At 36.8% G+C, this 26,185-nt stretch overlaps 1 protein-coding gene across 4 annotated transcripts in view; it reads right to left on the reverse strand.

Moving 5' to 3' along the window:
* Positions 1–26,185, reverse strand: part of mapta (microtubule-associated protein tau a) — a 46,976-nt gene that overhangs the window by 3,689 nt on the left and 17,102 nt on the right. Inside the window, exons 3-15 of one of the 4 annotated variants that reach the window (XM_067369864.1) lie at positions 17,504–17,581; positions 16,618–16,671; positions 15,896–15,916; positions 10,760–10,794; positions 10,483–10,623; positions 9,352–9,427; positions 8,525–8,784; positions 6,948–7,040; positions 6,547–6,639; positions 6,091–6,183; positions 5,733–5,825; positions 2,707–2,788; positions 2,467–2,573 (exon numbers count right to left, since the gene is read on the reverse strand). In XM_067369864.1, the coding sequence (XP_067225965.1) occupies positions 2,467–2,573; positions 2,707–2,788; positions 5,733–5,825; positions 6,091–6,183; positions 6,547–6,639; positions 6,948–7,040; positions 8,525–8,784; positions 9,352–9,427; positions 10,483–10,623; positions 10,760–10,794; positions 15,896–15,916; positions 16,618–16,671; positions 17,504–17,581 (1,226 nt within the window). Of the gene's footprint in view, positions 1–1,842; positions 1,988–2,466; positions 2,574–2,706; positions 2,789–5,732; positions 5,826–6,090; positions 6,184–6,546; positions 6,640–6,947; positions 7,041–7,496; positions 7,590–8,524; positions 8,785–9,351; positions 9,428–10,482; positions 10,624–10,759; positions 10,795–15,895; positions 15,917–16,617; positions 16,672–17,503; positions 17,582–26,185 lie in introns of all 4 variants that reach the window. The other 3 variants (XM_067369865.1, XM_067369866.1, XM_067369867.1) reach the window with 3 other exon arrangements.

The following is a 26,185-nucleotide window of genomic DNA, read 5'->3' on the forward strand; positions in this document are numbered from 1 at the left end:
ATAAAAACGCGACATGAAATACAATCCACGTACTTTCTTCTCTGAGGTGCATATATCTGCTGTGTTCATCATAACAAGTTATTGCGTTCACGTCTGTCAACTGTCATTCTGACTGTCATTAGACAAACAGAGTTCTGGTCCAGTGATATTTGACTCAGTGAAGAAAGTACAGAGGTACTTTGGGAACTTCTGAGCTTTTTCTGGGCGAGATGAACTGTGATGCTAATAGAGTCTCATGAAAAAAGGGGGTTTCAGGGAACAGTTCTTAGAAGAATCATTTTTTTCGTAGTGTGAAAAACATTTTAGCAATCTGAAGAACACTTTTCCACTATAGAGAGTCTTATGTGCATTGAAAAGCTTTTATTTTAAAGAGTGACGGTCATGATTTTCATTAAATAATACATTGCTTTTCGGTTTGTTATTTACCAAACCTGATCGTATTCCCCCAGAACACTTGGAATATACAGCAGTGTCACACAGGATCATTCTGTGATACTTATGCATCTTTTAAAACATAAATATTATTATTATTATGACACATAAATATTATTCCACTCGTTACCTCAAATATTAGCGGGTCACCCGTCGGGTACCCACGGACTCTGCCCCCTGGCGCCGTATGGATTACTTTTATGATGGATGGATGTGCTTTTTTGGGCTTCAAAATCTCGGTTACTATTCACTCCCATTATAAAGCTTGGAAGAGCCTGGATATTTTTTAAAGGTGCCATAGAACGTCTTTTTAAAAGATGTAATATAAGTCTAATGTGTCCCCTGAATGTATCTGTGAAGTTTCAGCTCAAAATACCCCATATATTTTTTTTTTATTAATTTTTTTTATCTGCCTATTTTGGGGCATCATTAAATATGAGCCGATTTAGGCTGCGGCCCCTTTAAATGCTCATGCTCCCCACCCACGGAGCTCACGCTTGCCTTAAAAAGCATAAACAAAGTTCACACAGCTAATATAACCCTCAAAATTGTTCTTTACAAAGTGTTCGTCATGCAGCATGTCTAATCGCGCAAGTACAGTATTTATTTGGATGTTTACATTTGATTCTGAATGAGTTCGATAGTGCTCTGTGGCTAACGGCTAATGCTACACCGTTGGAGAGATTTATAAAGAATGAAGTTGTGTTTATGCATTATGCAGATTGCAAGTGTTTAAAACATGAAAATAACGACAGTCTTGTCTCAGTGAATACAGTAATAAACGATGGTAACTTTAACCACATTTAACAGTACATTAGCAACATGCTAACGAAACATTTAGAAAGACAATTTACAAATATCACTAAAAATATCATGTTATCATGGATCGTGTCAGTTATTATCACTCAATCTGCCATTTTTCACTATTGTTCTTGCTTGCTTACCTAGTCTGATGATTCAGCTGTGCACAGATCCAGACGTTAATACTGGCTGCCCTTGTCTAATGCCTTGAACATGAGCTGGCATATGCAAATATTGATCCTGACTGTTACATAACAGTCTGTGTTATGTTGAGATTCGCCTGTTTTTTTCGGAGGTCTTTTAAACAAATGAGATTTATATAAGAAGGAGGAAACAATGGAGTTTGAGACTCACTGTATGTCATTTCCATGTACTGAACTCTGAATGTGTTTGAGTGAAAGAAGAAAGTCTTATACACCTAGGATGGTTTAAGGGGTAGTAAATTATGGGATAATTTTAATTTTTGGGTAATCTAACCCTTTAATGTTAATTTGTCCCCATATTTGAGCACTCTCCGAATATCATATAATAAATATATATATCAGTACAGTAATAGTTAATTTGATGTGGATATCTATTTTGGGCACTTGCCCCTTTTTGAATACTTACTGGAGTCCTCAATCTTTATCTGGGGGTTGCTGAGGAGGATGGGCTCTGGGGACATACTGGCAGATGAGAGGGTGGGGGTATCAGAGGGGTCTGGGGTGAGGAAGCCCTCATCTTGGGGCGTATCTGCCCCTCTCCCCTTCTCTCTCTAGAGACGGCCAATGGGTGGTGAAATGAACACCATGGTCAACCAAAACAGAAAGAAACACAAAATGATATGGGTTCAACAAAAAGGAAAATGATGGTAACTCAAATGTAAACAAATAAATATTCAAATTAAAGATGGAGTATGTCATGTTTACATTTTAATCCCAGTTTAATATGCAGAGACAAGTATAAGCAAGACATTCATTCGTCTTCAAATTCTGAAGCTCATGGAATCAAAACAAAGGACAATGAGATGAGATTTTAAAGGAGTTAAATAAATTCAGGGGATTTCGTTAAACCTAGTTATCTAAAGAACCAAATGATTCAGACCCAGAGAGCACCTGAGAAATACTTACACAGACATGGTTGTAAAATGATAAGGATTTATATACGTTCATATTTAACTTTAGGGTGTAGGTTCTACAGCAGAGGTGGAGAATTAATCATTTGAGTATCATTTTCCATCCCATATTGTCTTACCCTCCTGGTGCCTCCTCCAGCCACGTGTTTAATGTTGTCCAGAGATCCGACCTTTGACTGAGCCTTGAAATCAAGCTTCTCAGACCTGATCTCAATGTTTCCTCCACCTTGAAAAGGCAGGTGAAATTCCTCATGACTTAAATTGTTCACATGCATTCAAAACGCAAGCAAAAATGAGTCAAAAGCTTGAGCTTCGATTGTCTGTGGCATCTAAAATCCAAAATGGATGTCTACGGTTACCTGGTTTGTGACGAATGTTGTCTTTCGATCCGCACTTTGACTGCACGTTGCTCAGGTCAATCTTTTTGTGGAGGATTTGGACCTTTTTAAGACAAAAACAAAACAAAACAAGGGTTTCAATATTCTTCCAGGCAATTATATAAAATTCTAATTTGTTAAAAACTATCCAAACACACTTCCAGTTACACAAGAAACAGAAAAAGCCTGAGAAAATGGCAGACATGTGCAGTTGGTCAGTAAACCTTTCAGTCCCTTGAACACAACACTCTCTTGGTGGTTTAGTCATCTCTGAGAATTTTTAATGCCAATTTGTATTTATAGCAATGTAATCTAACCTTCAAGTATGATGAACCACAACACATTAATTATCTAGTTGGTCATCGGTTCTAAAAAGATTTATTCTTCAATGCTCTTCATTTTAGACTATGGATTGAGGACACAACATGAGAACGGTACAATTGTGTACCATCCCTGCTTCCAAAAATAGATGCAATGACCTCATAGCCACAGCTGTTAGGGTTTTTTTCTGTATAAAAAGGCCTCAGTGTCTTCAGAGTGAGGTCAACTTTCAGCTCGAGCCAACTGCTCACCACAAAGAAAAGCTCGGCTGACCAGAGTGCTACAACAAGACCCGTCTGTGCTGAAGAGCTGATGTCCTTCAACAGCAGAGAAGAGCAACTCCTCTTGAGTGCATAAGGATCTCTGCATGCGGATCACTCGCTGGTACTTAAATGAGTGTAATGACTGTCCTTAATGTCAAACTCATTTAGGGTTAGGATTTTAGTGGTGGTCTGGTCATCTGTTTTTGCAAGGAAGGAAGCTTTCCTCAAAGTCAAAAATCAAAGTCTTCTAATTATAATTATAATTCTAATTATCCAATTAAATAATCACATAGTTGAGTGTTTTTGAAAGTGTTGTCTTTGTTGTTGAATCGACTTCTGTCAGCTTGTTAAACATTTATTTATTTGGACATGTTCTACCATACGATGGCTGAAGCAGCAGCACGTGACACTGTTCTCATGGTAACCAGATCAACATTGTGAATGGAATACAACAAAACTGAAGTGAAAACACCAAATTATCATTCAATGGGATAAAATAGCTTCTCTTCCCTGCAAACAATACCATGAAGAATGTGAATATTTAACCAAGTCAAAAACAAATAAGGTAAGCAGGTATCAATATTCATTTCAGTATCAGCAGATACAAAACGCTATTAAAGGCGACAACGTTTAAAGTTAAAAAATGATATAAGTTATTAAAAAAAATAATGGTATAAGTTATGAAAACGATATAAAAACCTTCTAGGTTCTCGATTTTATCGATTTGAGCAGCCATAAATGATGCAAAACATACAAATTTTGAGTTTTTGATAGGATTCCTATATAGAAAAATCACTCCCTGCCCTCCAGACTCATTCGCGCTGCTGCTGTGACGTCATGTGCAAACAACCTATTGCAGTGGCTTTCTCTGGCTCTGAACGTTTTGTTTGGAATAAATGCAATGCACAAAATCAAATTTGTGAATTGGATTACAACATTTAGGATTCATTTAAATAAAACTTTCAGACTCTGAAATTGGAATCATTCTGATTGATGAAAATTAGTGCATGTAAACTCCTCTTTATGAGATTTAGAGGGTGAGTGGTCATACAGTCATAGCTAAGAAACCATGCATTTACCATGCTTTTACCATGCATTAAAGGGATAGTTCACCTAAACCTGGGTTTTTCCAAACCTGTATGAGTTTATTTTTTCTGATGAACACAAAAGAAGATATTTTAAAGAATGTTTGTAATCAAACAGTTGACGGTAGCCACTGACTTCCATAATAGGAAAAAAAAAAATACTATGGAAGTCAATGGCTACCGTCAGCTGTCTGGTTACCAACATTCTTTAAAATATCTTCTTTTGTGCTCAACAGAAGAAAGATTGTAATACAGATTTGGAACAACTTGAAGGTGAGTAGATGATGACAACATTTTTATTTAGATCAGTAGATCTGTAATATGACTATTTAATTATGAATGCTTATTTCCCATATTTTTATATTTATATTTATTTCATCTAAATGTTGTCATCTAATGCTCATTATAAAAGGGTTAGTTCCTGTCCTTGATTCTGATTGGTCAATAGCTGTGTTTTATCCACGATAAAACACGACTATGACCGCTTCACCCAGTGGTTCTGTGTATCACTACACAACACCCTTAGCAACCACTCTTAGCAACGTAAATTGTATGTTCTCAATTGATATTGTTCATTGAAGCTTACTGTATTATGTAGAAGAGTGTTGTGAGAAAAAGACTGAGTGAGCAAGTTTATTACCTGCATTCAGATTTAGCATTTTCCTTCAGGTCAGTCCTATGTTCATAATAAAAAATCTGTTTAAATGTCCAAAGTATTATCTTGTCCTTTTAACAGTTAAGGGCTTTTCCCGTGACTGACAGCACTAGTCAAAGCATTTGTCAGTTGCGTCTTTTTCCGTGTTCACAACAATTCAGTCTTTTCAATGCAGAAGTCTTCAAAACTGACGATTCACTCATAAAGACAGTCTTTGCTGCCATCTAATGGCATAATAATGTAACTTCTGTTGCTGTTCACGGTCAGAGACTATTTTTTCCAGCGGAAGGAAGGCTTTTAGTTAAAGTTTACTTCATGAAAGTTGCATTATTACATATTTTTAGCTTTAATATTTGTACTGTGAGGTAACCGTTTTATAAAAGCAATAAGGTACTCGTATAAGTATAAGTTATAAGTTACCTATAAGTTACACACTCTCAAAATAAATATTCATCTTTGATATGTACACTATGATGTTGTGATGCCCAAATTCACTTTAACCATTTAAAATGCCTGAATTTATACTTTATGCATTATGACAAAAAGCTATTTAGCGATTGTCGGATATTAGAATTAGTTTATTAGTATTAGCCAGATTTGTAATATCAGTGCATTCCCAGTATTAAAGTCTCTTTAGTATGATTTTTGGTTAAAACAGCAACACAAGGTCCCCTGTTTACTCACTTTTCCACCTCCGGGTACATGTTTGATATTATCTTTGGAACCACACCTAGACTGCACGCTACTTAAGTCCAACTTCTGATCAAGAATTTGCACCTGAAAGAGTGAACAGTTTGGGGAAGACAAGGAGTTATCTTTATTTTTAGCTCAGGACCAGAGAGAAACCCAGGGAGCAACCAGAGGAAACTACCATACTACCATCATTAGGGATTTTTAGTGCATGAATGTGTAGGACTCTGTGACTTCGAGAGGGTAGATGCAACGGGGTGTCCAAATTGTAAATGCCAAGGCTTCCACAAATGGTCATAACTTCAGGAAGAACCAAGACTGAAGGTGTTGAGTTCAACCCATAGTTACTCACATTGCCACCTCCCGGTACATGTTTGATATTGTCTTTGGAGCCACACTTTGACTGAACATTACTAAAGTCCACCTTCTGATCCAGTATTTTTACCTGGAAAATGAAAAGGTTGGGGAAGAGCAGGAGTTACCTTTCCAGTTATATTAGAGGCAGACAGAACTGCTAGTGAGGAAGAGCCATGAGTTTGTGTATGGTAAAGCAAAGACATGAATTCACTAGAATGCCTTTGTTGTCTCCCACTCACTTTTGACTGTCAATGTTTAACAGTTAACTCAACAGTTGTAAAGACTCTCTTTTTCAGTTCATTATCAATCCAAAAGTGGGAGTAGCTAGTGACTGTGTTACAGACAGACCTACTACATTGAATGAGAGTGTTTATACAAGGTTTCCACAAATGGTCATAACTTCAGGAAGAACCAAGACTGAAGGTGTTGAGTTCGACCCATAGTTACTCACATTGCCACCTCCCGGTACATGTTTCACATTGTCTTTGGAGCCACACTTTGACTGGACATTACTGAAGTCCACCTTCTGATCAAGAATTTTTACCTGAAAGAGTGCAGAGGTCAAGGAAGAGAACAATTACCTTTTTTTTTTTCTGGAGAGACCAAAAACAGAAAGCTTCTGACCGAACCTAGAGAGTTGTTTTACTACAAACATCTGAATTCATGCACACTTCCAACTTAATGAGGAACATCTAAGGAACATCTTGAGTCAGTAAGGGATAGTTGGGAGTTTGATTAGTCTTGACTTCTTTCCATCAGTTGGAAAGGGATCAGGTTGTTACATTTGTTTTGGTAAGGAATGAATGACTGATGAACCAGGTCTGAATAACGGTTTATCTCATAGTCACTCACATTGCCACCTCCAGGTGTGTGTTTGATATTGTCTTTGGAGCCACACTTAGAAGGGACATTACTAAAGTCCAACTTCTGATCAAGAATTTGTACCTGTTTAAAGCAAGTTTTCATGAACAAAAACATCAAAAGGCTAAAGGTTCCCTGATTCTCATGAAGCATAAAGACATATTATTAAGAATAGACTTTGGAACGGCATACATTTTAGGTTGTTTGGACAAATGGATAGTTACCATTGTTGGGAAATGTAACCATTACAAGATTTTAGTCAATTCTCACCTTGGTTGTTACAACCATTAAAACATATTTGGTACTTAAAATAAAATAAACATTAACTGAAATGAAATATATAAAAAACTTAAGCTAAATGAAAAAGAGAAAAAGTTAGAACTGTGAGATAAAAAAAATATATATATATTTTTTTTTATTCAGTGGCGGAAACAAGCTTCTATAGTTTTCTGATAATGTTTGGACAGCCACTGACAAATACAGTTTGGTGATTATAAATGAAGGAATAAAACTGGTTTGAATCATTCTGTAGTTACTCACATTGCCACCTCCTGGTACATGCTTAAGGTTGGCTTTGGAGCCACACTTTGCCTGCACATTACTGAAGTCCACCTTCTGATCAAGAATTTGTACCTGTGAAAGGCAGAACATTGGGAGAGTTGACTTAAAAACTATTGTTGTAGGGAAGAGAGAAAGATTTGAGTGAACAGCAGGTGAATTTTCATTAGCTGATGAGATTGGAACAATATGCAAAGACGTAACATCATGTAATATAAGAGGTTTTGTAATTAACTCGTGGAATAGTTTTAGCATGTTATTATTTGGTCTTAGCGGACTAGATCTGCTATGCGCAGGTGCTACTGCTGCAGTTGATTAAGTATTGACTTGCTACTGCTGATATATACACAGACACGCTGCTGTGAGCATGCATAAATAGACATAAATGAACCCTGTAGCAGATCTAGGCAGGTGGAGCTGGGGGAAGTAGAGGGTTTCAGAGGATCTCTGATAACGTGCTGCAGAACCAGGTTACAACAAACAATGAACCAGACTATTTAAATGTTGAGCAAGCAATCTCATTGGCTGCCGGATCAGCAGAGGCCAATCAGTTTGAGCCATGTGGTAATGATTTGATTCCTTGCAGATTACATGTAAAGGACCTATCAGCCTGTTCATAACTGAACCAGATATGAAGAGTTCAGATGCAAAAGCCGCTAAACACCACCTCCATCAAAAATGCGATAATGAAACTGAGCAAACACTCTCCGCACATAGTATACGTTCATCAAATACTTTCACTTTAAATCCACTAAATCCCTGTGTCAGCCCATTTAGAAATACCGGTTCGTTGGCAGAAACCGCTAAACGCCACTTCCCTTTGTTAGCAAAAGCCTCTAAGTTCACAAAATAACCAATCTGAAGACGCAAATGGAATCACGTGATTTCAAGATGAATGACGGCGTGTGTATGATTTGGCTTTTGATTGCCGAGCTAAAATCTGATTTAAATCAGATCTCAAACCCAACTGAAAACAGAACACTGAAGTGAATCAAGTAGAAATGAATTACCCGGCCGCCTCCAGGCTGGTGCTTCAGGTTGTCGGTAGAACCAACTTTGGGACGTACGTTCTTCAGATCAGGGAGGGGGGCAGCGGTGGACAGCGATGTAGGTGAACGGTTCTTCGGAGATTTAGGGGTCGAGCGAATCACTGCAACCTTCTTGATTTCATTTCCTGTGCTTGGAGGCTTGCCACCCGCAGCTTTACTGGCAGGGGATTTGGGAGTGCCAGGGCTGCTGTGCCCACTAGTCTCGGGAGTCTTAGGAGAGTCTGGGAAACAGTATAGTGTTATGAAGATGATGACAATTATCTCATAATTAAATGCTTCATTCTTTAAAAATATATACAAGATACAATATACAATAGTGACCAAAAGTGATATCCGATGTTTTAATTCCACCATAATTCAACTTAATACTTATTAAACATTTTGTATGCATGTTGTGAAGTTGTGCCTGGAGTGTAAACTAATGTACACGTTACTACCATAGTAGGAAAAATAAATTAAAAAAATAAATGGGGGGCGAGATCTGTTTGGTTACAGACAGTCTTCCAAATATCTTTCTTTGTGTTCAGCTGAACAAAGAAACACATACAGGTTTGGAACTACTTGAGGGTGAGTAAATTATTACAAAATTAAAATTTTTGGGTGAACTATTCACGTGTTCTTCTTCCCAATATAATATACTCCTCATATTTTGATTGTTTAGTTGAACCTAAAGTGTCATTAAAAGCATATATTGTGCAAATATCCCCTCCGGACATCAGGTTTGGCCACTACTGTATGATGTTTATATATAAAAAAAAAAACTCCTTTGTAAAAGAAATCTCACGTACCTTTTCCATTTTTGGCAACTGCAGTCATGGCAGGAATCTTTGTACCGGCAGCATGAGGTCTACTGCTACTAGGAGCCTAGAGATACACATGAATATATGGGGAGAAACAAATAGAACCACATTAATAATTATATTCCGTGAAATTACCAAAACCTCTACAAATGTCTTTACAGGTCTCTATTATAAACCTTTTATGTCTCACTTTTATGTAATTTTTTTCTTTATTTTGTTATATTGTTTTCAACTGCTTACACACAGTTTCAAAACTTTGCCTCTTTTATTCAAAACTTTTCACACAAATTCAAATTATTGCACACACAATATGCAAAATGCCTCACATCTCTTGCAAAATGAAGCACTACATTCAAAATATGACAAACACATCTCAAAAGCAAACAACTGTCTTACGTTGCAAACACCTTTGCCATAATATTCTATTTTTGGATAATCATATACAAAAATTATATCAGAAATTGTTCTGACAAGTAAGGATTTTGTGTGTAAGCAGTTGAAAAAAATGAAACATTTTTATTCAAATCTGTTCTTAATTACGTTTTGGTCATTTTAATGTCCTCAAATTATGCCAAAAATTCAATAATCTATATAAAAAGACAAAGGAGTCTGCCATTTTTATTCCAAAAATGTTTAAAATCTAACCACATAAAGATAGCACATCAAAATGATGGTTTAGAAAATGTATGCCCATTGTTGGACATTGTTAGAAGATAATTTAAAGGAACTACTGAGAGTCCAGAGAGCCACTCAAAGCACTTATAAACAGGCCGTATGGCAACTTTGCCTGCTCAAACATAGAGTTTGTTGAAAGCACTTTCAATTATTCTAAACTCATCCACAGGAAGCACAAAAACAGCTGCAGCTGAAGTTATAAAATACAAATATTCTAAGTCATGCTGACTATTTTTAGTTGCCTTTCCAGATGTCAGTGCTGTTGTTGTAATCTTAAATGGAAATCAACATCAACTATACTTGCCAGTTAGCAAGACGAGAGAAAAAGATACTGTTAATCACACCAGACAGTGCGCAGACTTCCAGTAAAACAGAGCCGCAAACTTAGACCATTCTCCACAGAAGCGGGAGGACACGGGGTTCAACATCAGCAGCTATACTCACTCTTGAACTGGATTCTTTGGGCCCAGCACTGGTGGCAGATACTGAGGGAGATCTACTAGAGGAGGCCAAGGACTTTTTCGGGATGGAGGAAGGTGTTTTATGGGAGGAGGGTCTGACTTTGCTGTTGGGGTTTTTAGGGGTCTTTATATAGAGAGCAAAACAGTAGTGGATAAAAACTCCATGGTGTACAAATAGCAAAGAAAAAGCAAAATAAAAGGCAAAAACATGAAAGTGGAGGAGAACAAAAGAATGATGCAAAATAGCAATTAGCACTCACCCTCTTCTCAGCATCACCATTGGTCTTGGACTGAGCTGTGAAGAACAAAAAGATGCACCAATGTGAATACAAAAAGAATATCAGAAATAGGATTTGAATAAACTTAAAAAGTGAAAAAAACTGGACTCTCTACACGTGTTGTTAAACCTAGTGACCTGCCTCAATGCCTAAGCAATTCTAACCATTACTAAACCTCATAGGAGACTCATTTGGAACACTGGAGACATGTTGCTAACCTAAATTCATCGCACATACAGTTATCGGGTAAAATATTTGGTGTAAAATGACGCTAAATATTTTAACACATTCTTTTATGAGTACTGAGTCCAATAGTTTTGGTTTTATAATAAACATTTCAGTTTATCATAATGCATTCTGAAATTGCCTTTTCCGTGAAGGATATATGTGATGCTACTTTAGAATTAGAAGGCATAAATAAGATAAGAATGCACATCTCTTCCTTAAAGGGTTAGTTCACCCCAAATCGAAAATACTGTCATTAATTACTCACCCTCATGTCGTTCTACACCTGTAAGACCTTCGTTCATCTTCGGAACACAAAATTTGATATTTTTGATAAAATCCGTTGGCTCAATAAGGCCTCTATTGACAGCAAGATAATTAACACTTTCAGATGCTCAGAAAGCTACTAAAGACATATTTAAAACAGCTCATGTGACTACAGTAGTTCAACCTTAATGTTATAAAGCGACGAGAATATGTTTTGTGCACCAAAATATCTAGTGATGGGCAATTTCAAAACACTGCTTCATGAAGCTTCAAAGCTTTACAAACCTTTTGTTTTCGATTCAGTGGTTCGGAGTGCGTATCAAACTGCCAAAGTCACGCAAACCACTGAAATTTTTAAACATTTCGAAACACTTATTACGTAACAAAGCCACATTTACTGAAATCTCGTGACTTTGGCAGTTTGAAACACGCTCCGAACCAATAATTTGAAACAAAAGATTCGTAAAGCTTCGAAGCTTCATGAAGCAGTGTTTTGAAATCGCCCATCACTAGATATTGTTGAATAAAGTTGTTTCTTAGTTTTTTTGGTGCACAAAAAGTATTCTTTTCGCTTCATAACATTAAGGTTGAACCACTGTAGTCACTAGACTGGGTAAACCCAGCCTGATCTGCCAGCGATTTGATTTCGCCTGGCAACTCAGTCTGGAAACCCGTACATTCATTTCTGCTGCATCTGTTACACTTTTGCGGGAACCAATCACAGACTGACTTATCCACCTTCCTCGCTATTGCTCTTTCTATGGCTCTGGGCGGGTATAACACGATGACGTCTCTCGCACAACCGTCAATCCAATTCCTTTTAACCTCTCAACGATGCTAAATGACTTCTTTAGTTTAGCAAACAAATCGCTCGACTGGGTGTAAATACCACTCACTTTCATGTATTTTTGCACAACCTGTTAATGCTGTCAATCAATGCTACAAACCAATACAAAGTTAGCCTGTCTGGAGTTTTTGCATCACTCTGCAAAAGTACGTCACCCGGATCGTTGATCTGATTGGTTGAAGGACTATCCAATTGCGTGAATAATGCTCGTTGATCACGCCTCTTGTGCAGTAGGAAATACATAGCAAACTCCCCAGACCAATGTTCAATTTTAAATTGCCAAACAATGTAGTCACATGAACTGTTTTAAATATGTCTTTAGCAGCTTTCTGGGCATCTGAAAGTGTTAAATATCCTGCTGTCAATGGAGGCTTCACTGAGCCATTGGATTTTATCAAAAAATATCGTAATACGAAAGTCTTATGGGACTGGAACGACATGAGGGTGAGTAATTAAATCATTTTTGGGTAATTAAATCATTTTCCTGCCTCCGTACACTCTTAAAAATAAAGGTTCTAAATTGGCATCTATGGTTCCATGCAGAACCTTTAAAATCCATGGAATCTTTACATAGAACAAAAGTTTCTTGATACTGGAAAAGGGTTCTTTAGATTATTAAAGGGACAGTTCACCAAAAAAATAAAAATTCTGTCACCATTTACTCACCATCATGTTGTTCCAAACCTGTATGAGTTTCTTTTGAACACAAAAGAAGATATTTTGAAGAATGTTGGTAACCATTGACTATTGACCATAGTAGGGAAAAAATACTATAGAAGTCAATGGCTACCGTCAACTGTCTGGTTACCAACATTCTTCAAAATATCTTCTTTTGTGTTCAAAAAAGGAAAGACACTCATACAGATTTGGAACAACTTGAGGGTGAGTAAATGATTTAAAATGTTCTTCATACTTAGATGAACCATTTTGGGTTCCCCAAAGAACTTTTCACTGAACACTTACTAAAATAACCATCTTTCTCTATAGAATTTGGTGCGAAAACCTCTTGTTGGAAACTTTATAGGTTGCAGCTATGCTAAGAGTGTGGATATACCTTCACTAAACTGACTACAGTTTGATAAATTTATTGCTAATGGATCTTATGCAATTCTATGCTCTAACGAAACACTTGAGAAACAAAAAGCTGTAAATAAAAGTGAGGGGATTTGTTAAAGCAGTGCTGCACCAGATGATGGTGTTGTGAACACATGCAAACACACTCATGCACACAGACATGCCAGACTGAACTCATTAAAACACGGCCAGCAAACATGGATTTCATCAATCAGCGCAAAACAGGCTGCAAGACCGCCAGAGGAAACAAAAGAATGACAGAGTGAGGCTGAGTGCCCAAAAAAGGACGACGTGTAGCAAACAATTGCAGGACAACAGACCGTTCTCCTCAGCACGTCGCTCATTTTGTAGGATGTTGGTTATAGACAGAAAGTGGTGCATAGCTAAGCGGCTCTGTAAAACATAGGTGGAGGCAAACCAAGGAAGAGACACTGCACTGGGATTCTGTGAGCTTAACAGCACAGACCTTTAAACTGAGCCACCGGCACCAGGGATTTTCTTGCCGGGGAGCCGTGGACACCTTTTGGAGAGCCACTTGTGCTCGTAGGAGTCTTTTCCGTTTCTGCATCTTCATCGGCAGCAATAACCCCTGATAACGTAGCATCAACTTTCTCTGTCACCGTGCCCATTGCGTCCATGTGTTCATGAGGTAAAGTTCTTGTAAAACTATGTTCTTTGGTTTCAGGTTCAGCAAGAGTTGTTTGAGCCCTGCTGGCCCATGCTGGAAGGTTGTTTTCTTCCTCATGGCTCTCATTGCCGTAAAAGGACAGTTCTTCCTCTTCCTGAAGGGTATCGCTGCAAGGAGCCCTGGCTTCTACGATCCTCTCCCCGACGGATGTCAGGTCCTCCAGGGCGGCACTGCGAACCAGGAATGTCAAAGGTGGCTCACTCTCCAGGGAAAGGCTCCTGGTGCGGTCTGGACTGACAGATGCCCGCCGATGATGGGAATGGACTGGTTGTCCATCCCAGCTGCTTCTGAGGAGGTCTTCGTCCTGCTCTTGTATTCTCTGGTGGTCTGAGTGTTGATCATTACATCAGATGAAAACCCTGCTGCTCAAGCTGGAAACAAAGCCGCTTTTGCCTTGCGCTAATAATAATGCATGTCCCATTCACCATGGACAGAGACAGGTCAGATGTTTTACAGAAAGCAATGACAACATCCATCTTACTTTTCCTTCTCTAAAAACACAAGGTGTTCCAAGAAAACTGTCACATGTTAAGGAGGGGACAAAAAACCCGTAGAGAAAAGACAACGAACAAACATAACAAACTGGTTTGCTGGCCTTTGCTAACATACAAAACAAACAGTTGTGATGAAACCGGACTTCACACTGAACAGACAAATATGAGCCCATAGGTACAATTGAAGAGCACTATTGCTTGCAAAAAGTCTGTGAGGTGTAGTCTGTCATTTCTGGGCCACTACCCTTGTGAAAGTACACTTTTGGATACTTTGAAAAATGAAACACTTAACCCCAATTTCACAGACTAGGATTAAGCCTAGTCTCAGATTAAAATGCATGTTTGAGCTGAAAGCAACTTTCACTGACATATCTTAAAAAATATAGGTGCCATTGTTTTGTCTCAAGATGCACACCAGTAATGTTTTTACTAAGGTACGTTTATAAAAGCTACTTAAATACCTTAAATGAACTAAGGCCTAGTGTATATACTTAAGTGCAAATTGAATGCAATGTACTAAACTGCATGTAATTTGCAATTAAATGAAGTTTACATTTATAATAAAAACAATTAGTTTTACTTAAGAGTGCTTTTTTTTTACTCAAGTGAAATTTAAATCCATCTTTATATGTAATTTCATAATTACATCTATCGTCTTTGAGACATGGTTAAAGTGTACTGCCGAATGTACTGACAAGCATTTATGGTGAACTAAAAGATGCTTTAATGTCATTTGTATTGAAACGTGTATGTCAAGTTATATTTGTAATTACACATTTGTAATAATAAGATTGCAATTTAGAACATTTAAAATATAATAACCTTAAATGTAATATCAAACTACAGTTCAAATTATAATTCAGTAAATTACATATGCTTTAGTATGCGAGTCAAGACATCCAAATGAGTGTTCTTTTAAAGCATGACAAAAGACGATTCAAATTATTCAAATGTGCTTTAAAGTAACACTTTTAATTTGATATTTATACATAGTGCACTTTTTATTACTTATTATAGTATCAGCAAGTAGTTTTTTTTATATAAATATAATAATAAGATTTGAAGTACACCATAAATGTACATTCAAGCGCACTTCCTTTTCACAAGGGTAGCGCTTAACAAACAAACAAAATATCAATATTAATGCATTAGGTTTCCCGAAAACACAGAAAAACAGAAATAGTTCCACCCTAAACTCCTGCAAATGTCACTTAATAGACAGAGTGACAGTATTTGCACATTTGCGTGTCTGCTCTTTAAAAGTACCTAGTTGCTCCTGATTATTAAAATAAAATAAAATGGACACATCTCTGTGTATTCACAAAACCAAATAACCAGTACAAGATAAAGATCAGTGAGATGGAGTACTACCAAAACATGACAGAATAAACAAACTGTGTAATATTTAAAAAATATTTGTATATATAAAAAAAGAAATCTACTGGATCATAATTAATGTAGCATAATGGCTATTCTACAAAGCATGACACTAATGTGGTATCTGAGAATAAGCTGTGTTTTACCTGTGGGCGCCATTCCTCCAGCTTAATAATGGTCAGGATATGGAGCAAACAGAGAGAAATACATAAAAGACAAAAATTAGAGAATTGTACAGCATTATATTTGGCAATTTCAGCTGCAGAGATGCCAGGCAAACACTATTACCTAGCATGAAATCGCACCACCATAAATATATTACACTTCATTTCTTTATCACAAGAGCAACAAATACTTGAAATTAAAGCATTGTGACCTGTGAAATCTGGCTGAAATCCTATTTGGCACAAGGCATTCATTCCAGATTTGGCAACACATCACACCTAGTGTGGCGAAGGCATCTGAGTGGACGTCTCTGTGACTAATCACATGGGAACTAAACTGAGAATAGGGCTGGAGTCTCCCTTGAGTTTGTTTTGATTTAAAAGCCTGAAACCTGTCAGCATGCCCCAGCAGCTGTATCAAAATTGAACCGTGTCCTTGCATTGTAAATGCAACATAAAAGGGATTTTCAAAGCAAGAAAAATGGCGAGAGGCGCAGATCAATCTGAAACAACTGCTGAGATGGCAGCCCTGTTACCAGTAGGCCAAATTCAAACAAAAGCAAAATGCAACCAACAGGCTTAAAACACTAGAAAATTAGGGTGCAAGGCACAAAAGCATCCACAGAAATTAAGGCACATAAGGGAATTCGAGCAAAGCATGTCAATCAAAAGAGGCAGCAGTGGATGGAGCAGAAGGTCCGTACCGCTCGGCATGGGCTGATCTTCATTCTCTTCTGATCTTGAATCCTGTGGGCCCTCTATAAAACATCATTTAAACAGCTTTACACACCAAGCTACTAAAGGAAGTCCAGGTTTTCTTGTGAAAGTGAAGCAGCTGTTAACATCATAAATGTAAGCCAGAAATAAAATGTTTAGTTCCACAGCTCAGTTACAGTGAGACTTTAATTGAGTTCTGAAGGGTTTTGCTGAAAGCAAACAACTGGTTGATTAACAGGACGATCAACATGAACACTATGACGCAACATAAATTATAAAGGAAATAAAAGGTAATATGGTTTTGAAACTCTTAATGCGTTCCAAATCAGAAGTGCATCCTTCAAAGACTGTGTTCATTGGACAAAAGCTGTTCCAGTGTCCCAATTCAAAGGCCGGAAAGGAGAGAACGAGTACATCCTTCGCAGACTAGCCTATCCCAAGATTTAATGTGTGCATGTGACAACTGGATTTTTTTTTTTTAAGAAAATGCCAGATTACACATTTAAATATAAGTTTTGCTTTCAGCTTAGTTGAATGTCTAATGAAACAAATGTTAAATATTAAAGCAGTTCAAATATTGACTTATATCTTACCAAGATGTGATTTTATATAATTATCACTCTTTAATATGTACATAAATTGACCAAGGTAAACATATTTAGACAGGTTGGGAACCGTTTTGTTTTCAGAGTTCTTCTCGGTTTGATCTTTGTGGACTTTGAAGGTTGCAGCTTCTCAATATTTAACTTTGCAAAGTTAGTAAGAGGCATTTCATTACAATAATGAAAATAAATGAATAAAAAGGGCAAACTGAAAGGGAAAAGGACAAAGTACATTTCAAAGCATCTTTATTAGAAGGGCTGCAATGCATACCACATTGCTTCTCCTCAGAAGAGGAGGTTCCTTCAGCCTTACTGAGCTCAACATCCACCTGTTCTTCTGAAAACTCCTCTGTGAGAGAACGTTGGTTAAAACACATCAGACAAAAATATTGTTATAGTTGTTTGGGACAATCAATATTTATAAAGACATGTTTAAAATGCATTATTGTTGTGCATTAATAATGCATTATTAGTTTTAATGCATTATGGATATTGGTAAAACCTCATTCTGTATTTATATATATATATATATACAGCAAAGAATAATTAAGCTCTTCAAAGGCAAGAAATTAATGTCACATCCTGTGCAACAGCAACCATTTTACTGCATTTTATTGCTCATTCTATACATCTCAACTATTAATGTCGCGTCAAATATCACACATCCTGGAGCAATCAGTCACACTGTACTGTGTACCTCAATGCAACTTTAACAGAATTTTCCTAACTGCACTGGATCCCTGAACTTAGCTAGAGGAAAAAATTATTCAACAATGTTTGTTTTGTAAAGTTAAAAAGACGCCGTTAATTTTACTGTCAAATAAAATATAAGGAGAGAAACAGATGGCAGCTGAATGTACTGGCAACCCATAAAAGCAACAACCTGCAGTGCTGGAAAATAACTGCTTATTGATCTAAAAGAAATGAACATTGTGCAAAAGATCTAAAAGGAATTTAGTCGATATTTTACATCGTTTTCAAAAACGTTGGCACTCAAACATATAAATGCTAAATCTTTGAAAAGGGTGCATTAGTATGGGGTCAGATTCCCGCCAATTGTATTGCAGTCACGGATCAAAAAATAATAAACGTGAATCACAAATTTAAAAACACATGTAAAAATTTATAGCACAAACTTAAAAAAATAATGCAAAATGATCGGAATGGCAAAGAACATGGTCACGGATCAAAATATAATAAGCGTAAATCGAAAAATCAAAAGCACATTTAAAAAAATAACAAGCATGAATCAAAACTTTAAACACATTAAAAATGATATTGCACAAATCTTAAACTTGTGTTTATGCGTTCTTAAAAGTTGTTTTCCTTGCTTTTATTACTCTTTTCTTTCTGCTCTCTTTACATTTTCTGCTTATATTTTACTCTTTTGTGCGCTTGTGCAGTTTTTCTCTTTGCTCTTCTTTCTACGTTCTGCTCTTGCTTTTCCAAATGTTGCAGTTCGAGTTTCATGTAAATTAGGCTGGGCTTAAGCGCCACCATTGGTCCACTAGTTCTAGATGGACAGCTCCTCCTCTAGCCAATCAATCGAAGGGAGGGAGATGACATCACTTCAATGCGACTCATGGCTACTGATGCTCACACTCATACAGGAGAAGATAACCATCACAGCTGGCAATTTCCGAGCTGTGGTAAACTCTTTCTGTTGCAGGACACTGTTATAATGTATATATATACATTATAACATATGTACATATGTACCTTCATACATATGTACCTGCAACTCGACCTGTCACCGGTATATAGGCTACTTCTACCTGGACAATCTTTTATTGTTAAATTTACCATCCTAACGACAACTTGTCACAGTTGTGCCTGTCTGACGATCTATCATTGTTATATTAATCTTTAATGCACCTACAACTGGACTTGGCACCGTGAAACGCAGCGTCCACCATGCAACAGCCTCACAACATCACTCTTATGTGTGCCTGGCTCGTCTATACCTGTTATGTTACTGTTAGATATTTTTAGTATTCATACAATAATATTAATAATAATATGCTTGCTTGTTGTCTCTTTTATTCCTGTCTTTTGCACAAGAGAATATAACATATGAAACCTACCTTACTAGGCTAATATATTTGCTCGTGAATTACATTTAAAGTAAGATATGCCATGGCAATTGTTTAGATCAGTAGTTCCCAAACTGGGGTCCGTGAGGTGACAGAGGGGGTAAGGTTACGCGAACAAAATGCAGGATTTTGCCATTCATTTAATTCTTCTCTACATTAAAATAACATTAAAACTGATCATGTATTTTCTAACAGGTACAATATGCCATTTGACATCCAATCAAAATACCACATCTTTTGCGGTCAAATCTGACAGAGTCCATTTCCACATGCAGCGCACATATGGGTGCATAGCCAGTATAGGTTGCGTGGGGAGTCTGCAGCCTGAGCAAAACGCGCAACATACTGCCATTCTGTACCTGCAGATTTAACACTTACTAGCACGAAGAACAATAGCCTGGCACAAAACGGGCTTAAATATCAATTTAAGATTCAAACTCTTGATACAAAACATAGCCTACCTTTTGTGAGTTCTTGTTTTTAATGTTGATAATATTATATGAGCAAGAATGCAAATCCAAATATCCACACAACAATTCAACAAACAAAGGGGTAATATTAAGTGTTATTCTTCACAGTATTGTCAGTATTTGCTCTATTTGGCAACGAAAACAACAGCAGGATTACAACACAGCAGTGCTTTGAGAACGAATCTGCAACTTTGAATGAATTGTTCGTGAAAGTCATGATTCATTCATAAATACAGCCACTTGCTTCTTTGAATGAATGACTCGATGACTCAGGCATTAAGACAGTGACTTACCGCCATCTACTGGCGGTTTTAGTATTTAAAATAATCACTTTTCACGTTTTTAGCATTGCATATTTCTCTATTGAACATTTTTTAATTTAAAACATTATTATTGTTGTAAAGGTATTCATAAAGATCAAAAACTGCACTAGAAAGTCAATTTAGGGGGCAAATATTGTCCCTTAATGGAAAATTTACAATCTAAGTGGAAGAGAGGGGGTACGCAGAAGGATGGTAAGTGTCTCAGGGGGTACTCCACTCTGAAAAGTTTGGGAACCACTGGTTTAGATCATCGTATGTTGCTCGTAATAGTAAACTGTGCATATTTTGTCCTGTATTGTTTTCCTGTAAACAGATTTATAGATTTTGTCTTCCATGTACAGTATGTCATTGACACGGGTGTTGGTTTATGAATTTGATCCCATTTTAACACTGAGATTATAAAATTATAAAAGTTAAGCAATAGCCTTCACATCAGTGTTTTCCCCAATATTAGAGCAATTGCAAATGTTTATTGAGCTGTTGTATAAATCAATATAGCTATTATATAAGTTAATTTTGAATGTGTTTTTGCACTATTTTAATGAAAGGAGTATCAAACAAAGTCACAGCAGAACAGCTTCGCTCGTCTCTGAGCAACACAGCAGTGTTTCATTAATGAATTCCTGATTTGAACGAGAAGTTTGAATGAACTTTTCGCCACCTACATATCTGTATCTGTAATTTTGTTTTTATTTAAAACATTAATCTTATAGTATTGTGCAATTATGTAGTTATGTAATTAAACACAATAAATGTGTGAATAAATCACTGCATATCAAATCCACCTGGTTTCTGTAACTATCTTCTCTGTAACACTATCGTAGTCAATGCAGAGATGATACATTAGAATTCTTATAATTAATTTACCTATGATCGTTTAACAACAATTAAGAAATATATTAGCTACAGTAGCCTTAGCATATTAGCACCATGAGCCAAGTAATATTTTAACACCAAATACCATATATTATGAACATAAAGATTAACAATCATAAGTAGACTGCACAATAAAAAGAGTATCTCAAAAAGAGGAATTATTTGTCCATAGTTCAGATAACTTTACAGATTGAAAGTCCTTGTAAAGTTTCAGATTAAACTGTTATCTTCTCCTGTATGAGTGTGAGCATCAGTATGGGTCGCATTGAAGTGATGTCATCTCCCTCCCTTCGATTGATTGGCTAGAGGAGGAGCTGTCAATCTAGAACTAGTGGACCAATGGTGGCGCTTAAGCCCAGCCTAATTTACATGAAACTCGAACTGCAACATTTGGAAAAGCAAGAGCAGAACGTAGAAAGAAGAGCAAAGAGAAAAACTGCACAAGCGCACAAAAGAGTAAAATATAAGCAGAAAATGTAAAGAGAGCAGAAAGAAAAGAGTAATAAAAGCAAGGAAAACAACTTTTAAGAACGCATAAACACAAGTTTAAGATTTGTGCAATATCATTTTTAATGTGTTTAAAGTTTTGATTCATGCTTGTTATGTTTTTTAAATGTGCTTTTCATTTTTCGATTTACGTTTATTATATTTTGATCCGTGACCATGTTCTTTGCCATTCCGATCATTTTGCATTATTTTTTTTTAAGTTTGTGCTATATATTTTTACATGTGTTATACATGTGGTATTATTTTTTGATCCGTGACCGCAATACTATTGGCGGGAATCTGATCCCATACATTAGACACTGAGGCACATGAACCTCCTCAAAACTCAGCTTTACTGAACTTTATACTGAGCAGTATACTATAGGGCTTTTCCTTTCAGGAAAATTATCAGCAAATTACCCTTCAGAATTCAGGTGTAAACAAGACCTTTTCAGAAATACAGGCAATTTTCCCGAATGAGAAGTTTTTATGTTATTTGTAAATTACCATTTTCATGCTATGTGTGAACAAAGCCTAAGATTATGATTACAAGCGCGGATGAGGTCTCTACACTCTGATGAACAAAGTCTGGATTGGGCCAATCATCAGTTCTGACAGAGGTGACGTGATTAGTCCACGCTGTTTAGATTAAGGATAAGGTTCAAATGTGTGTGGGTTAATGACGTGACAGATCATTTTTCAAATCAAAGGCCTTAATAATAAAATTTGTTTAAGGATAAGGTTCAAATGTGTGTGGGTTAATGACGTGACAGATCATTTTTCAAATCAAAGGCCTTAATAATAAAATTTGTTTAAAAAAAAACAAAGCTACAACATCCAAAGTATGTAAGGTAGTACAACTAGATCTCTTTTATTGAATCTAAAAGGCTTTAATTATATTTTGCTACATATAAAAGTATTTTAAAGATGTTGAAGTGTCAAAAGGTCATTCGGTTTAACCGTCCAAAGGCCAATACAGCCATTTCATTTGTCATTAAAATATCTTAAAATGTAATAAATGTATATAATTTTTATTCTGGCCTGATTTTATAACATCATATATCAACAGTGCAAAATGGTATTAAAATTATGTGTAGAAGTCATTGATTTGTTATGAGAAAGAATGTCCATTTATTGATGTCATTTGGCGTAACTAATATAAAGGGACCATTTTAGATCAAGCCATGTGTGCCATCATGTGACATCATTCAGACACCTGCAAAGGACCACATGGTCATGAAACAAAGTAACTAACTCTCACTTAACTATTTGAAAAATTCATGATTTCACTTGCTCATATGGATGTGCCGAAACATCAGGTCATTCGGTATAACCGCTATAAAACATGGAAAATGTAATATTTTAAAAAAGTAGTACTAAATATAAAAGGTTTGATTGTCCTTTTGCCAGCTAGCTAGATATCAGCCTGTTAGCATTGTTTGAAAATATCATCATTCGGTATAACCAAAAGTGTCATTCAGTAAAACCGAAATTATGATTAAACTAAATTAATTTTTTGGTGACAAATTTTGTCCATCTTGTAAAAAATGACAAAAGCAGTGTTAATTGAATATAAAAACCACATAATCTCATTGTTAACACTGAATAAAACTCCATTACGTTTTTCACACTTTTAAAAACCTTATTCATCAATGACCCGTTTTTGTGTTCTTCTGTGCTGTTTTTTGATTGTTTTTTTTTTATGTAAACATGCACTACATCTTTCCATTTATCAGCACTGTGGCTCTACAGTTGGATATTGGACTGTTGTGTGGCACTTTGTGCTTTCAAATGCAAAAAATGTGTTTCTCTGCCCCTAACGCCTGTCACTCGGAAGTCAAAAAATTTTACCAAATAGTGAAAGTGAAGCACTTCTCCTCCTCTGGTGGAGGAAATGGCTCAGCATTTAAAGATAATTTCCAATGATTGTCATCACAGAATTTATCAATATTTAAGTGTTGATGTATGAACGGTAACTTAACGGTAAAACGTTAAGGTTTTTCTTGTGTGAACAGCAGATATGATGTCTTAAGCAGAAACGTCACTTCAGTTTTACGAGTGTGAAGGCATGTGTTTACACATTTACTTACAGGTGTGAGTCTTGAAATGTCCTTTTCAAACAGCAACTTACAGTAAGCGTCTCGAATACTGTCTACATGAACGTGCAACGGAAGTCAAGACCGTATTCTTATACATTTTAACAGGATGAATCCAATCGAGCCGCAAATTCATCCATGAAATCTTCATTAACCGACAGCAGAGTTTATACCAGGGTGGAGAGCGGAGCATTTAAGTCACGTGTAGCACACAAAACTGACGGGAACAGCTCCTTTGAAGAACAGTGATTGGATCTAAAGTCCTTATGTCTCGGTTGATGCAAGTTAATGAAACCACATATCAAAACCAGCAGGTCTGAGTTCTGTTATAGAATGCAGTTGTCACTCCCATAAATAACTGAACCGCATGTGAACGGACCCATATTAAGGACTCAAATACAGGACTGATAATCATATTCTTCTGCTGTGTGGCCACATTTTACATGTGTCAAAGCGGCTAATGTTTAAGACTGTGCTTCTAGCCACTAATGCACTAGTTTTACTATCTATAACATACTCACTCTCTGCTGTGCCATTGCAGTATGTGCCATTTATTTGTGGAAGATGCTCTGAGTATTGTTTCCTCCTTGTGTGGGCCATTACAGGAAGAGCAAAAGGGGAGAAAGTGTGCACTAGTGAAGGCTGTAAACTAGGGAAATATAAGCTACGCACTAAAGAATGCAGGGGGTCGCAGAGAAAAAAGAGAGAGCGTTATGGTCCCGTTTAGAGCATGTGAAAACATACAACACAACAGAAGACTCTGTGGCAAGCTGGCACCTTTTCAAAAGACTGTCAGTCAATACCACGACTGTGTTTGTCCTTCCCCTCCTTACACATGCTTGGAGTTCAACGATTGGCAGTGGCTTTAAACAAGCAACTACATTTAGAAAACTCTGTGTTTTCTAAAAGCCGGATTTTCCCAGGGCTATCATGCAACATCATTCATTTAAAGGGATAGTTTACTCAAAAATTTAAATTCTGTCATCATTTACTCACCCTCATGTCGTTCCAAACAAGACTTTCATTCATCTTCGGAACACAAATGAAGATATTTTTAATGAAAACTGAGCGATTTGTCTCCCTCCAATAAAAATATCTAATATCTAATATCTAATTAAATATAAAAATATCTATTGAAGATGCTTCATAAAGAGATTGTAAAAGAAATCCATATGAATAGAGTGGTCTTCTAAAGAGACAAGATTGGTTTATAAGATAAACAGATTTAATGTAGGCTTTTATTAACATATTAACATTGATCAGAATGTACGTAGAGCACTCAAATTTGGTCACGGACGAATCTCAATCATGCTTGTTTGATGCATGAGATCCAATGAGATTCATTCTCGCATGTTCGGAGCACATTTGAGCGTCCGCAAGAATGAGGTTTGTGTTTCAAACGAGTACAGTTGAGCTTTTGTCAACCATATTTGTGTGCGCTAAATATGTTTGCTAATCAATGTTTACATTTCTTTTATTTGTGAAGGCCAAGTATGGTATCCCATAACTGGAATTTGTCCTCTGCATTTAACCCATCCAGGTTAGTACACACACATCAGGAGTAGTGAACACACACACAAACAGCCTGAGCAGTGGACAGCCATTTTGTTGTGGTGCCTGGGAGCGATTAGGGGTTTGGTGCCTTGCTCAAGGGCACCTCAGTCATTTCTGCCGGTAATTGAGAATCGAACCCCGCAACCTTCGGCTTATCAGTCTGACTCTCTAACCGTGCGTTCACACCGCCGCCGGCGAGATCGGTGTGGCGCGTCTTGGGCGGTGAGAGCGTAGAGGAGAGTTGAAGTCAGGTCAACTTTATGGTAATGAGCTATGACGCAGTTCAGCGGCAACCAATCGGAATGTGGAGGTCCTCGCTTGAGAGGATTCCGATTGGTTGCCACATCTTTTACTTTGACCCTTCCGCCAGCGGTGGTTTGAACGCACAGTACAGTGTTGTTGGCAGGGCAGCCAAGGCGAATTTTAACGCTTTCGCCAGCGGCGGTGTGAACGCATGGTAACCATTAGGCCTGGCAAATATATGTGAATAAAAGCCTAAATAAATCTGTTCATCAAAGCAACCGTGTCTTTTTAGAAGTCTTTGATTAAACCACTCAATTTATATGGATATTATTTTATGATCTCTTCATGAACTGAGTTTTGGGTGAACAGACTTTCAATAGAGGGACAGAAATCTTTCAGATTTCATTAAAAATATCTTAATTTGTATTTCAAAGAAGAATGAAAGTCTTTTAGTTTTGGATTGACAAGACAGTGAGTAACTGATGACACAATACCTTTAAGAATCTAGAATTAGATTACACTTTATGCTAGAACAACTGTAGAAATCACATTGAAATATGCCATCTGGCCAAAGTTTCACTGGTTTAATTCACTGACAACTGTTTATACTTTTGGTAGAACTGTGAATGACAGGGTTTCAAACTTGCTCAACGTCCATCAATTGTGTCTTTACATGTCTTCATTTAAACACTGTCTCCTTACATTTTCTGTAACCCAACTGAGAACCAATTTCATTACTGTGTGCTTTTCAAAAAGCCTCAATGGTCTGTAAACAAAAAGCACAAAACCTCACACACATGCGGAAGAAAGCA

The sequence above is a fragment of the Chanodichthys erythropterus genome, chromosome 19 (genome assembly GCF_024489055.1).
Source record: "Chanodichthys erythropterus isolate Z2021 chromosome 19, ASM2448905v1, whole genome shotgun sequence".
NCBI classification, from domain to species: domain Eukaryota; kingdom Metazoa; phylum Chordata; class Actinopteri; order Cypriniformes; family Xenocyprididae; genus Chanodichthys; species Chanodichthys erythropterus.